The following is a 15673-nucleotide window of genomic DNA, read 5'->3' as shown; positions in this document are numbered from 1 at the left end:
AAAGAAGAAGGCAAACTGGCTAAGAACCTCAGTACCAAAGGGATGACCAGGGCACGGAGTTCCTTGGATTTTCTTTTTCACCTTTAAATCCCAGACTGCTATTGGAAAAGCTGGCAACCCAAAAACCCCAATGGATGCAGCCAAAAAAATGCCCCAAGAAAAACCTGCTATTTCTAGCCAAAGGGCCAAGAAAGAAACAGACTGGCAAGACAGAAAACTTTTGGACAATAACTGTTCTCCAGCCAAATACCACACACAAAACAATGGCCCCCATTCCCAACCCTGGCAGCAAAGGCAAGTGGGGAAGCCTGGATACCCACCTTTGCCAGGCCAAAGCAAGGTGCCCCAATACCCCTAACCAGGGTGTGTCAGAGGAGGCTGAGTGGGAAGCAGGGACCTTCATCCCCAGCAGGTAGTAATGGTGCCTCCCTTTCCCCATGGTTTCGTTGAGGACCATGTGGGGAGTCTAGACTCTCACCACCGCCTGGAAGTAACCAGGTTTGAGTGGAGGCCTGGTGAGAAGCCTGAACCCCATCCCTGCTTAGCAGTGACAAGGAGCTTCTCCTCAGCCTGAGGTGTCAAAGGAGGCCAAATGAAGACTCTGGACTTTCACTCCCACCTGGAAGTAACCAGGCAACATCACCTTCAATTACCATAGCGATGTCAGAGGAGGCCGGGTAAAACCTAAGATTTAGATCATATCTAGAGTCTTATAATATCCAAAATTCCAGGTTTCAATTAAAAATCACTCACCATACCAAGAATCAGGAAGACCTCAAACTAAATGACAAAAGATGATCAACAGGTGTTAACACCAAGATGACAGAGATGTTAGAATTGTCTGACAAAGGTTTTATTTTATTTATTTTTATTTTTTATTTTTGTAGAGACAGGGTCTCACTGTATTGCTCAGGCTGGTCTTGAACTCTTGGGCTCAAGCAATCCTCCCACCTCAGCCTCCCAAGACACTGGAATCACAGACGTGAGCCACCACACCTTGCCCGACAAAGGTCTTAAAGCAACCATCATAAAAATGCTTCAACGAGCAATTGTGAACACATGAAACAAATGAACAAAACAGAAAGTCTCAGAAAAAAAAAATAGAAATTATAAAGAGGAACAACTGGAAATTTTAGAAGTAAAAAAATACAATAACTGAAATGTTTAAAACTCAATGAGTGGGCTCAACAACAGAATGAAGAGAACAGAGTAAAAACTCAGTGAACTTGGAGATAGAACAAGAGAAATTACTCAGTCTAAACAATAAAGAGAAAATAGCCTGGAAAAAAAATGCACAGAACTTCAAGGATGTGTGGGACTATAATAAAAGACCTAACGTTAGTATCGTTGGAATTCCAGAAAAAGAGGGAAAAAAAGAATGAGACTGAAAAAGTGTTCAAGGAAATTATGGCTAAAGTGTCTCAGATTTGGCAAAACTTACAGATTGAAGAAGCAAAACAAATCCCAAACAGGATAAACCCAAAGCAAAGAAATTCATTCCAAGACACATCATAGTCAAACTTCTAAAAACTTGTAGGCAGTCAGACAGAAACAAAATATTACCTACAGGGAAAAAAACACGATTATAATGACAATAAATTTCTTATCAGAAACCATGGAGGACAGAACAAAGTGACATAACAATTTTCAAGTGCTAAATGAAAAGAATTCTCAGCCCAGAATTCTATATTTACAGTGAAAATATCTTTTAAGAATAAAGGAGAAATCAAGACATTCTCAGATGAAGGAAAACTAAGAGAATTTGTCACCAGACTTACCCTATAAGAATGGCAACAAGAAGTTCTCTGAACAGAAAGAATATGATTTTTTTTTTTTTACAAAAAAGGGGGAATTTTGGAACATCAGGAAGGAAGAAAGAACATGGTAGAAAAAAATATTGGAAAATGTCCCCTTGAGTTTTTTTTTTTTTTTTTTTTTTTGAGACGGAGTCTCGCTCTGTCGCCCAGGCTGGAGTGCAGTGGCGTGATCTCGGCTCACTGCAAGCTCCGCCTCCCGGGTTCACGCCATTCTCCTGCCTCAGCCTCCCGAGTAGCTGGGACTACAGGCGCCCACAACCGCGCCCGGCTAATTTTTTTTTGTATTTTTAGTAGAGACGGGGTTTCACCGTGGTCTCGATCTCCTGACCTTGTGATCCGCCCGCCTCGGCCTCCCAAAGTGCTGGGATTACAGGCGTGAGCCACCGCGCCCGGCGAGTTTTTAAAAATATATTTGACAGTTGAAGCAAAAATTATAACACCACATAAAGTAGTTCTCAATAAATGTAGAAGAAATGTTTAAGACAATTACATTATCAATGAGGAGGGTAAAAGGATATAAGGAGAAGCAAGGTTTCTACACTTCACTCTAACTAGTAAAATATCAGCGCCAGTAGACTTTGAAAGCTAAGTAGACTATATATAATATAATAAATAAGTATAACACCTAGAGCAACTACTAAAAAGCTATACAACAAACATACCCAAAGACTGGCTATATATAAAAAGGAATTAATAGTAAATGATGAAGGAGACACAGCTCTGAAAACAAAAGCATCCAGTCAAGAGGGGGGACCATGCTTTGGGATGAGGGGGGCAGTAAATCAATCAGCCTGCTTGTGGGGAGGGGCAATGGGGACTTCCCTGCAGAGAGGGACATCTCCTGCCAAGAGGGGGAACAGGGAGAAGATCCCATTTAGGAGGACATACAGCCCAGCTCTTGACCCTGGGGTTAGGAGCTGGACAGGCAGCCTCACTAGCATTGAGACACTGAAACATCCCAATAAAGCCAGCCTCAAGGTTAGAATGCAACTTCACATGTATCAACTGTCCACACTTGTACCTTGGAGGCAGCAGGAACAGTGGGGTAGGTATTTTGTAGGAGCAGTGGTGACTGTAGCGATTGCAGCCAGACACACAGCTCCACAAGACCTTCTTCCATCTGCCCTAAGATGGATTTCATTCTTCCCCCACATGATTGGGTTTATCTAGTGGTGACTGATAAACTAGCTCTCTGAGGTGTGGGACAGGAGGAGGAGCCCTGGTCATAGTATTTGCTGATTTCCATGGTCTAAATACTCCCACCATGGCCAACTCAAAGCTACTAACAGTTTAACAACTGGTTGCCCAAGTTCCTGAAGATTTAACAATCTGTTCTCAAAGGCTGTCCTCACCAGGTCCAGCAACCACTTCAGAATATTTAATAGACAAATTGATTCATTTGTTTCTCATACAACTTTACCAGGATGTTCATTCACTCACTCATTCAACATCCATGCATTCCACAAAGACCTGTCTAATGATGCCTTACTTACAATGGTTCAACTTATAATTTTTCAACTTCACAGTGGGTTTATTGGATATACCCCATCATAAGTTGAGGAGCATATGGGCTTATGATGGTTCAACTTATAATTTTTTTACTTAACAATGGCCTTTTTGGGATATTACGTACATTTTCTTTCTTTCTTTTTCTTTTTTTTTTTTGAGACAGAGTCTCGCTCTGTTGCCCAGGCTGTCGCCCAGGCTGGAGTGCAGTGGCACAATCTCGGCTCACTATAAGCTCTGTCTCTCGGTTTCACATCATTCTCCTGCCTCAGCCTCCCGAGTAGCTGGGACTACAGGCGCCCCCCACCACGCCCAACTAATTTTTTTTCTCTTTTTGTATTTTTAGTAGAAACAGGGTTTCACCATGTTAGCCAGGATGGTCTCATCTCCTGACCTCGTGATCCACCCGCCTCGGCCTCCCAAAGTGCTGGGATTACAGGCATGAGCCGCTGCACCCGGCTGTACATTTTCAGCTTATGATGTTTTCAACTCGCAATAAGTTTATTGGAACATAACCCCTTGTACATCAAGGGACATCTGTAATAATTTTATATTGCTATTGCAACAAATTACCACAGGTTAAGAGTTTAAAATACCACTCGTTAATTAGCGCACAGTTCTGTAGGTCAGAAGTCCAGCACGGCATGGCTGGATTCTCTGTTCAGGGTCTCATCACACCAAAATCACGGTATCAGTAGGACTGCAGTTCTCATCCAGGACTAAGGTTCTCTTTTGAGCTCACCGACTGTTGGCAGAATTCATTTCCTTCTCATGCTTTTTATGTAGCCCCTCCAAAGGGGCCCCAGATACAGAGAGTCAATAATTTTCCTGCTTCACATTTGATAAAATCTAATATCCCTTCATGATAAAAGCCTCCAACAAACTAGGCATTGAAGGAACATACCTCAAAATAATAAAAGTTATCTATGAGAAACCCATAGTGAAATTCATAATGAATGGGCAAAAGCTGGAATAATTTCCCTTAAGAACTGGAACAAGACAAGAATGCCCATTCTCACTTCTCCTATTCAACATAGTACTGGAAGTCTTAATCAGAGCAATCAGACAAAAGGAAAAAATGAAAGGCAAGAAAGAAGGAAATAAAAGAAAAGAAGTCAAATTATCTGTCTTTGCTGATTATATGATTCTCTACCTAGAAAACTCTAAAGACTCTGCCAAAAGGCTCCTGGAATTGATAAACGACTTCAGCAAAGTTTCAAGATACAAAATCAATGTACAAAAATCAAGAGCATTGGGGAGGCCCAGGCAGGTGGATCACAAGGTCAGGAGATCGCGACCATCCTGGCTAACATGGTGAAACCCCATCTCTACTAAAAATACAAAAATTAGCTAGGCATGGTGGCAGGCATCTATAGTCCCAGCTACTTGGGAGGCTGAGGCAGGAAAATGGCGTGAACCCGGGAGGTGGAGCTTGCAGTGAGCCAAGATCGCATCACTGCACTCCAGCCTGGGCGACAGAGCAAAAAAAAGAAAAAAAAAAAAAGAGGGGACAAGGAATATGAACAAACACTTCTCAAAAGAAGACATACAAGCCTCCAACAAACATATGAGAAAATTTTCATCACTAATCATCAGAAAAATGCAAATCAAAACCACAATGACACACCATCTTCCGCCAGTCAGAATAGCTATTATTAAAAAGTCAAAACATAACAGATGCTGGTGAGGGTGTGGGGGGAAAAAAAACACTTACGCATTGTTGGTGGGAATGTAAATTACTTCAGCCACCGTGGAAAGCAATTTGGAGATTTCTTAAGAGACTTCTCTTCTGTTTTTAAGGGCTCATGTTATTTTATTACACTGGGGCCATGCAGATGACCCAGAATAATCTCCTTATTTTAAAATCAATAATCTTGGCTGGGCATGGTGGTTCACACCTGTAATCCCAGCATTTTGGGAGCCAGAGGCAGGTGACTGCTTGAGCTCAGGAGTTCAAGAGCAGCCTGAGCAACACAGCGAGACCCTATCTCTAAAAATAAACAAACAAATAAAATAAAATCAGTAATCTTAATTACATCTTCAAAGTCCTTTTTGCCATGTAATATATTATATTCATGGGTGGAACACCAGCAAACGAAGGTCACAGGGGCCATAGTTCTGCCTCTACCATGCCTGTTATGTACCAAGCGCTCTTCTCAGCATTTGGGAAACTTCAGTGGATAAAACAGACAGAATGTCCTGCCTTAATGGAATTTATATTTTAACCAGAGGTATACAAAGACATAAGCCTTCGCACATATGTTTGAGCCTTCATAGTTCAGATTTCCTTTGGTTAGGTGCTAACTGAATTCCTGTGTTTTTGTTTGTTAGTTAGTTTGTTTGTTTTCTTTTTTCTAAGCAGGGAGGCCCAGGAATTTGTGGAGAAGTATGAAGGTGCCTTGGGAAAGGGGAAAGGCAAGCGACTGTATGCCTACCAGATGCTGATGGCCAAGGTGTGTGGGGTGGAGGCAGTAAATCTGTGGGGAGGGCTTGCTCAGCTTTGGAATCTGGGGACCAACTCAGGCACCTGCCCAGCTTCGCCATTTGTGTCCAGCTGCCCCCAGAATCCTGGGTGTGAAGGCCACCTGACCATTCTGATCCATCTAGGAATGGAAACCAATCGTATCCTGCCAATTTCTCCATACTTACTGTGAGGGCTTCAATACATTTGAGACTTGTTTTCTCTCCAGTGAATACACTTAGAGAACGAATGATGTTAAAACCACTGGGATTTTATTTTCCAAACCCCAAATTGGGAGAGGTCGAGTTGGTAGAGACCCAGAAGGGCTGTGGCATGATCAGGGTCACATGGATGATAAACAGCGATGTCCCCAGAGGGATGGGGGGCAAGTCTGTTTTGTTGAGTTGTATCATAATCTGGGCATCTGATTTAAGTTAGGACAATGTTTCGTGTTGGATATTTAATGTGAGACTTACTGAAGTATCTTTCCTTTACCTACTGATTTGAAAAACTACCATTCTCATTCACTTAATTCTTGTACAGAGCCTGTTTCAGGGCTTTTATTCTGAACAATCATTTGATGTCATTACCTCAACTCTTAATTTTGATGCCTGGTAGTTCTAGGTTCCCCTTTTTACGTTTGATTTTTTGTTGGTTTGTTTTTAGAAACAGAGTCTCACTCTGCCACTAAGGCTAGAGTGCAGCATCACCACTCCAGCCTTAGTGGCAGCCTTGAACTCCTTGGCTCAAGAGCTCACTGCAGCTTTGAACTCCTGGACTCAAGAGATCCTCCAGCCTCAGCCTCAGCCTCCTGAGTAGCTAGGACTACAGGAGCACCCCACCACACCCTGATAAAACTTTGGGTTTTTTTTTTTAATGTCTTGGCTGTCTTGCCTATTTTTCTACATGCATTTAAAAAAATCCCTTTGCCAAGTTCCACCATAGTGTATTGAGATTTTGGTTGGAATTTCTTTTAATCCTGTATTTAATTTGGGACTTCCTTATCTATACAATGTTTAGTCTTCACATCTAGAATACCATACATTTCTCAAGGCTATATTATATCCTTAAGCAAAGTTTGTCATTTTCTCCCTATAGATCTTTACCATGTTTTATTTCTGCACATTTAATAGCCTAGTTGCTTTTGCAAATGAGATCATTTTTCAATTATTTAATAACTAGTTATTGGTAGTATGTAAGAAAGCTACAATTTGTGTGCTAATTTTATATCTGGTTCTCTTATGGTACTCTCTTATTAATTCTAATCTTTTTCATCTGATTATGTTCATAAAGATGTTTTTGTTGGGTTCTCCTAAATGTGGCATCTCATTCCTATCCTAAAATGTGGGCTAGCAATCCTAAAACAGTAACAATTGATCACGGTGATCATAGTTCTCTTTGTCTTTGCATCACTTCAATGAGAATGACTCTAATGATTTTCACACTAAGCTGGTGGGAGTTGTTGGCTTGAAATAGATTTTCTTTGTCACCATAAAAAATTATTGTCTAGTTATTGTTTAGTAAGACTTCCACTTCATTGGAAATAGATAATTAGGTTTTATTAAACACTTTTTCCTTTATGTTATTAATTTTTTTATTTCTGGGATAACCTCAGTCATGGTACATTACTTCTAACTCCACGTTTGATTTTCCAATATTTTATTTATGATTTTTACATATATTTTCATAAGATTGATCTGAATTTGTGTGTGTTTGTACACAAGTGTATGCATGTGCAGTATCTTGGCAGAATTTAACATTAGGACTGCACTTGCTTTACAATTGTAAATGAATAGCATTACCTCCTCTTTATGCTGTAAATCAGTTTTGGGAGCATGATAATACACTTTTTGTTAATTTTAAAGATGATACCCTTACAATAGTAGAGATCAAGAGCCATTTTTATAGAATACCTTGAAATTTTTTTTCAAGTATTCAGTGTATTGATGTACTCAAGTTTTAACTTTTTCTTAGGACCATTTCAATAATTCATATTCTTCCTGAAACTTGATCATTTCATTCAAATTTTCATATGTGTTAACAGAAAGTCACATATAGTAGCCCCATAATTTTTGTAATTACTTTTTGTATCTGTTGGGTTTGAATCTTTTTCCTTTTTTTTTTTTTTCCCTCTGTTGCCCAGGCTAGAGTGCAGTGGCATGATCTCGGCTCAACCTCTGCCTCCCAGGTTCAAGCGATTCTCCTGTCTCAGCCTCCCAAGTAGCTGGGATTATGGGCATGCACCACCATATCCAGCTAATTTTTGTATTTTTAGTAGATATAGTGTTTCACCATGTCGGACAGGCTGGTCTCGAACTCCTGACCTCAGGTGATCCTCTTGCCTTGGCCTCCCAAAGTGCTGGGATTACAGGTGTGAGCCACTGTGCACAGCCTGAATCTTTCTTATTCCTAATATTATTTTTTCTCCTTTTCCAGTTATACTTGCCAGACAACTCTCTATGGGTGATTTTATTAATTTTGTCTAGAGACTATTTACCACTTACCAACTGCACACTCACATCTTATTTTTTCCAATGAAGAATGTGCTCTTCAAGTATATTTTTTTCTAGATTTTTACTGTGACAAACAATGCTTCAATAAACACCTTTATACATTTATCTTGGATCTGTGCGTTTTTTTAAATCACAACAAGACAATCCCTCAAATAGTCCTGCTAGTTCAAAAGTGTGCATATTTTAACTTTTACTTCACATTTTTCAAACTATTTCCCCCAATTTGTAGCAAATCATACTCACAGGAACAAAGTGGGAGAATGGCTTATCTTCACTAGTTACGAATGTTACATCTTTTTAACTTTGTGCTAATCTAATGGGTAAAAAATAGGTTATTATTCTTTCGTTAATTTCTATTCACTGCTTTTTTTTATTGCAGTAAGAACACTTGAGATTTACCTTTTTAACTAATTAAGTACACAATACTGTGTTGTTAAGTATAAACATTGTGTCGTACAGCAGATCTCTAGACAAATACATCTTTGATAAATGATTCTGTTCAACCACATTTCTGTTCACACAGTTCTAGCTTCCCCCTTAGGAAAAGGATTGCCTCTCCCCACCCCCATCCTCCATATTTACTTTTCCACATTATTTTTAGCTCTTTGCTGCTTTCTCTTTGCAATCTCAGATATTTATCAGGTTCATTCTCAATATCATTGAATCCGTTTTCCTCTGTGTCAATTATAGTCTTTATTTTGTCTAATGTTTTCTTCATTCGATTACTAAGCTCTTAGCTTCCTTGTAATCCTTCCATATCTCATCTGTATTCCTTTCAAATTGGTATCCTTTACTTTAGAAGCCATATTTCTTGCATCCTGTTAGGATGGCTGAACTGCTCTCTAGAATTTATGTCTCTATCTTGGAGGAAATGTCTTCAAAGACTGGCGTTCCTTTTTCCCTGTTCTGCAATAATATTTCCCAGGCCTCACTGGTTGTTTTCATTTTCATCACCCAGATCCTGATTTCATTGACAGGACATGTAGCTTGCTTATGTCTTGCTCCACCATGACTTGAAATTTTTTTCCTATATATAGCTGGAGGGCAAGACAGCATGACAACTAACAACCCATCCTAGGACCAGCAGCAACCACTTCACACAGCCCTGAGAAAGGGGCTTGGAATCTTCTGCCATGCCCCAGCCCAGTTTTCTGACTTTTACAACCAATGTAGGATAAGAGAATTTGTGCCAGAGCATCTCCCAGGCCTCTGTCTGCCTCTGCTCCAGTTCCGGGGTCTCACTTTTCAGTCCGAGATACCCACAGCCTTGAGGGGCTGTCAGGTGGTTGCCAAGGAACCGACCGGCAGGCTGTGCCTCCAGGGGCCTCACTTGGCGATGTTCATTACCCCTGCTGGTCCTCAGCCTTGCAAGCCTATATTTTATACTGATTTTATCAGCACCCTGACAGGGGATCCATCTTTCGGGGGAGGACTCGCATTAATAAAGCTTATGAGACTGCTACATGAAACCAGATGCTGGATTATTGACTTACAAGAAGAAATAAATGATGCAAGATGGAAAATTTGAAGTCCACAGCAGCCATGCCTTTTATTTTCGATAGCTGAGTTATACAAGAAGCTAAACCATCATGCCAATTCCTATCTGTGAATTTGCAATGAAAGTCACTGCCATAGAAACCAAAATACTCAGGGCAAATGCTCTCTTTATAGGCAGACCTACATAGGAAGCCAAATAACCAAAGAGTATTTTTGGGTTTGGGAGGTTTTCTTGTTTTTTTTTTTTTTGAGAGGGAGTCTCGCTCTGTCGCCCAGGCTGGAGTACAGTGGCGCGATCCCGGCGCATGGCAACCTCCGCCTCCTGGGTCAAGTGATTCCCCTGCCTCAGCCTCCTGAGTAGCTGGAATTACAGGTGCCTGCCACCACGCCCAGCTAAGTATTGTATTTTTAGTAGAGACAGGGTTTGACCATGTTGGACAGGCTGGTGTTGAACTCCTGCCCTCAGGTGATCCACCAGCCTTGGCCTCCCAAAGTGCTAAGATTACAGGCATGAGCCACTGCCCCCAGCCTGTATTTATTTTTAGTAGAGACAGGGTTTCACTATGTTAGCCAGGCTGGTTTCAAACTCATGACCTCAAGTGATCCACCTGCCTTGGCCTCCCAAAAAGCTGGGATTACAGGCATGAGCCACCACACCCAGCCCAGAGTATTTTTGAACACAGACTCAGAGCTAGGGAGGGTGGATGAAGCAATGAGACTGGGCTGCCCAGTGTCTGTGTTCTGCCAATCACCATATCCCCCATATCTTTGCCACTGCTATCAACCAGTCTGCTCGTAGGCTTCTCTTCTCTTTTGCATCTGGGACCATTTCCCACTTCTGAGAGCTGGTTCCCTCCTTTATACAATCATTCAATCAGGAGATGGTCAAAACCATATCTGGAAAACCAGGTCTGGAAGGCTGTCTGATGGTTCACAAAATTTTTGATGGATGTGGTGGCTCATGGCTGAAATCCTAACACTTTGGGAGGCTGAAGGCAGAAGGATCACCTGAGCCCAGGAGTTTGAGACCAGCCCGGGCCACATGGTAAGACCTTGTCTCTACAAAAAATAAAAAAATTAGCTGCATGTGGTGGCTACTCAGGAGGCTGAGGCAAGAAGATCACTTGACCCCAGGAAGTCAAAGCTGCAGTGAGCCATGTTTGTGCCACTGCACTCCCGGCCTGGGCAACAGAGTGAGACCACGTCTGAAAAGAGAAACATTTCCCTTTCATCTTCTGATGACTTTATTTTTTGTCCCTTCTTTTCACAGGTGCGGACTTTAGTGACTTTACAGGGGAAAATCTCATGTCCTCCATGAACAAGTTCTGAGGAGACCTTTTAATAATAGGAACTGGGCCAGGCACAGTGACTCACGCCTGTAATCCCGACACTTTGGGAGGTCGAGGCGGGCAGATTACTTGAGATCAGGAGTTCAAGACCAGCCTGGCCAACATGGTGAAACCCCATCTCTACTAAAAATACAAAAACTAGCCAGGCATGGTGGCACACACCTGTAATCCCAGCTACTCAGGAGGCTGAGGCAGGAGAATAGCTTGAACCCGAGAGGTGGAGGTTGCAGTGAACTGAGATTGTGCCACTGCACTCCAGCCTGGGCAACAGAGTGAGACTCAGTCTCAAAATAACAATAATAATGATGATGATAATAATAATAATAATAATAATAATGGGAAGTGATCTTAGGATCTGCTCTCTACTACCTCTTATGCTTTCTACGAGTATTTCTACCTCAGCTTTCTAAGAGTATTTGTTTTATTCCAAATGGATTTGTTTCCAGAGTGTGGGGTTGGTGGAGAGCAGCCCCTTGGAGAGTTGACAAAACAACACCCAGCCATAGAAAGACAGCTGATCAGGTTTCTGTTTGGTACACAGTCTGGGTGTCGAGCTGGGAACAGACCACAGGAGGGGGCAACATGCCTTTCTGACTCTTTTCAGAAAAGCGAGGCTGTTGTTTCCCCAGGAGAAGAATGTTCAGTCATGGGTTGAGATCTCCTTATCAGTTGCACCACCCTTGCAATTTTGCGACAGTTCCTATCAGAGAGAGGCACTTGGCTGTCTGCCAGACATGCGTCTGAGAGTTGTCCGGAGTTCCTTTCTCCTTTGAATTTTTGTTTTAAGTTGAAGGAAGTCATATCAGAGGTTGCTAACTCAATTGGACCCTCCAAACCAGAAATCGTACAGAGAATTTCTCACTTTATCTATAAACTGTCCAAACCAGAAATTTTAGCAGCACAGTAAAGGGTGGCCCTCGCTTGCCTCTCACTCCACGCCTGACGTTGGAGAAGTAAAGGTTTGAACCCTTGCCTCTGGCAGCCTGGGCTCAAGGACAGCAGGAGCTGGGGACTACAAGACAGCAGCCTCACTCATGCTGACCTGTTGGCCTCCTCATGCCCCTTTGTGCTCTAGGTTGACATGTTAACGAACTGAGAGTTTTACCTCTTTTATTTCAGAAATGGGTCAAATTTAAAAGAGACTTTGATAATTTTAAGACTCAATGTATCCCCTGGGAAATGAAGATCAAGGACATTGAAAGTGAGTATGCTGGTGTCACTGTTTTTTTAATTGGTTTCCTAAAGCATTTCCCAAGAGCTTGGATTGTTTCCTTGGCCCTCTGAATAGATTATTTCATTGGTTCTGTTGTATTAGGAAAAAAGAATGGGTTTTGAACTTGTCAGACCACGATTTGTTATTTATTTGTTTGTTTGTTTTTATTTATTTATTTTTGAGACAGAGTCTCACTCTGTTGCTCAGGCTGTGAGTGCAGTGGTGTGATCTCGGCTCACTGCAACCTTCACCTCCCAGGTTCAAGCAATTCTCCTGCCTCAAGCTCCTGAGTAGCTGGGATTACAGGTCTGGGCCACCACACCTGGCTAATTTTTTTGTATATTTAGTAGAGACAGGGTTTCACCATGTTGGCCAGGCTGGTCTCAAATCCCTGATCTCAAGTCATCCACCCACCTTGGCCTCCCAAAGTGCTGGGATTACAGACGTGAGCCACTGCACCCATCCCAGACCAATATTTAAATTCTGCTTCTTCACTTTCTTACTGTGGGCACTTAGGCAAGTTAGTTAACCCCAAAGAGCCTCAGGTTATTTATCCAGGAAAAGAAAGGGAGATCCAGGTGTCATTCAACAGACTGATGTGAAAATTGAATTCATCACACACATAAAGTGCTCAATAGTGTCCATGTTTTCCTTCTGCAGCACTCATACCCACCATCTTTTCTCTCTCTAGGTCACTTTGGTTCTTCAGTGGCATCATATTTCATCTTTCTCCGATGGATGTATGGCGTTAACCTCGTCCTTTTTGGCTTAATATTTGGTCTAGTCATAATCCCAGAGGTAAGAAAAGAACTTCCTAAATCTTTGGATAGAGTTAAGGCTTATGACCACCATCATCAAGTATCAACCAAATACTTCCTATTTTACAAAGAATCAGTCATTCATCTAAAATGCTGTTAGGTTGGTGCAAAAGTAATTGTGGGTTTTGCCATTAAAAGTAATTTATAAATTACTGCCATGAAAAGTAAATTTATAAAATTAAAAGTAATGGCAAAAACCACAATTACTTTTGCACCAACCTACGACCTAATGTACTCACATCAATTACCCAGATAGTTAAGTACAAAGAATGGAACCAAAATACTTTGTTCCTTAATTAATAGGTGAATCTTAGATTTTTCTACTTCTCATTTTACCTTAAGATCAGTGGAGAATTTATGTTTCGGTGAGTTTTTTCTTTTACCCTCAAACAAAAGAGAGGGATAGAATACATTATATCATTATTTATCACCAAAAAAACCCTTGGATTTGAATATCTCTCCTCACTATTCTCCCATATATAATATTTTAAGGAAGTTTTATTTTAGAAACAGGGTCTCACTCTGTTGCCCAGGTTGGAGGGCAGTGATGTGATCAAGGTTCAGTGCAGCCTTGAACTCCTGGGCTCAAGTAGTCCTCCCACCTCGGCCTCCCAAAGTGTTGGGATTACAGGCATAACCCACCACACCTGGCCCCAGATGTGATCTTATTATGGACGTAAATAGATTCTTATCTACAGATGATTAATTGAGAAACAAAAAAGGGGTAGTAAGCAATTTGTGCAAAGTCACACAATAAGTTCATTGTGAATTGGATCCCAGGTCCCCAGAGTGAAGGCCTGGGGTCTTTTCCAAGGAGCCTGTGGCTCACTAAGCACTGAGCACAGCAATTGCTACAATTGCTATAGTCCTGACTGAAATACTTGGTGCCAGTGCTGGGTACACAAGTGGGTCTACTTCAACAGCTTTCAGAGGAACAATATGTCTACATTTAGTATGTTCTTCCTCACAGGTGTATTAATTGGTTCTTTGATGACTTACTGACTCCTATTTTGTTATAAATGGTTCTGTGAGCATATTATATCTGCAGTTACATGCTTAACTTTTCTGCACAGCCACTTTCAGGACATTAAAAACCTTTCACATCATGTGAATTAAATCAGATTTATTGGAGGAGGTTGACCATGCATTATAATAGCCTTTGGTAGCAAAGGAGTGTTACATTATTTATAAAATTGTTGGATTCTTTTCTAAATTACCCAAAACGTGTGCTTACAAATATGTCATTAACTAGCCTTTGTACTCTTTCATATACACACCCAGAAGTCAAGGGTTCTGAGTTCACTTAGCCCTACATATATTCCTATGCCAATATCACTTTCTGACCCAGAAGTTAGCATTTTAAACTTCACTGTCAAGCATACACAAACACTGTGACACCAAGTCTGGTTCTCCCCACGGGGAAAATATTGTCAAAAGCTAATAGGAAGTTTCATTTCTCTCCTCCATAGTCAGGTAAATATGAAATGTTTTCCTCAGTAGTCAATGGGGAAATTTACCTTCACAAAGCTCTTGGCTTTCTTCTTGGGATCTTTTTATTCCATGAGAAGAGAGCACATTTAAATGCCATAGGCCTATGAGACATCTCTGGAATTTTGCTACGCAGTGGTCCATGAAAGGCAGTTTTGTGGGAAGTTGAGGAATTTTAAGGACACTCAGTTGTTTTTTTAAAGAAAACATTAAATTTGGTATAATTTATATATGTTTATAAATATTTTTATGAGGGAACATTTATTTGAAACAATAAAAACTTAGTGATTGGTGCATTCCAATGAAGCAGCCAAGATCTGAACCATTCGTGCTAGAGCACCTTGATTTGATTGGCAGGTGATTGGGAAACCCGTGTCGGAGTGGGTTGAGAGTAAGAGAGAGAGAGAGAGAGAGATACCTTGCAGGAAAGAGGAGCCTTGGCTTGGGAAGAGGGAGAATGGAAGAAGGGAAATAGAGGAGAAGGGAAGAGGTTTAGACCAGATAGGAGCCTGTTGCAGTAGGTCAGTGCTAGATCCGGGTAATATCAATGGGAATGGATTAAAAGAGAGGAATCAGTGAAGTGCACGGACAAGTCTTGATGACAGGTTGGATAACAGCAATTAGGATGTGCGGTGTCCTAAGATGCCTTTTTATTTAGGATGATGGGAAATTGGCCATATAGGAATCAGACACAACCAAATTCACTGCATATATGAAGTGTCCTGTTGGTCAAAGACACAGAGAACTTCAGGGCCCAAGGGTTTTCAGCATAAGCTAAGGTTCAGAGATATCCCCGTGACTCATGGATGTTTTAAAATGAAGCATAGTGAACCAGAGGGTCCAGGGATAAGAATAGTAGAAGTGCTCAAACATGACTTTAAAAAAATAATAATAATAATAATAATTATTATTATATATTTTTTGAGACAGAGCCTCATTCTATCTCCTGGGCTGGAGTGCAGTGGCACAGTCTTGGCTCACTGCAGCCTCCACCTCCCAGATTCAAGCAAT

At 41.2% G+C, this 15673-nt stretch overlaps 1 protein-coding gene across 1 annotated transcript in view; it reads left to right on the top strand.

Annotated features, from left to right (window-relative positions):
- TMC2 (transmembrane channel like 2) overlaps nucleotides 1–15673 on the top strand; it is a 108643-nt gene that overhangs the window by 32309 nt on the left and 60661 nt on the right. The window contains exons 6-8 of the mRNA XM_065521815.1: nucleotides 5686–5776; nucleotides 12263–12344; nucleotides 13048–13154. Of these exons, the coding sequence (XP_065377887.1) occupies nucleotides 5686–5776; nucleotides 12263–12344; nucleotides 13048–13154 (280 nt within the window). The remainder of the gene's footprint in view (nucleotides 1–5685; nucleotides 5777–12262; nucleotides 12345–13047; nucleotides 13155–15673) is intronic.

The sequence above is a fragment of the Macaca fascicularis genome, chromosome 10, assembly GCF_037993035.2.
Source record: "Macaca fascicularis isolate 582-1 chromosome 10, T2T-MFA8v1.1".
Taxonomy (NCBI): domain Eukaryota; kingdom Metazoa; phylum Chordata; class Mammalia; order Primates; family Cercopithecidae; genus Macaca; species Macaca fascicularis.
This window is presented reverse-complemented; position numbering and strand designations above follow the sequence as displayed.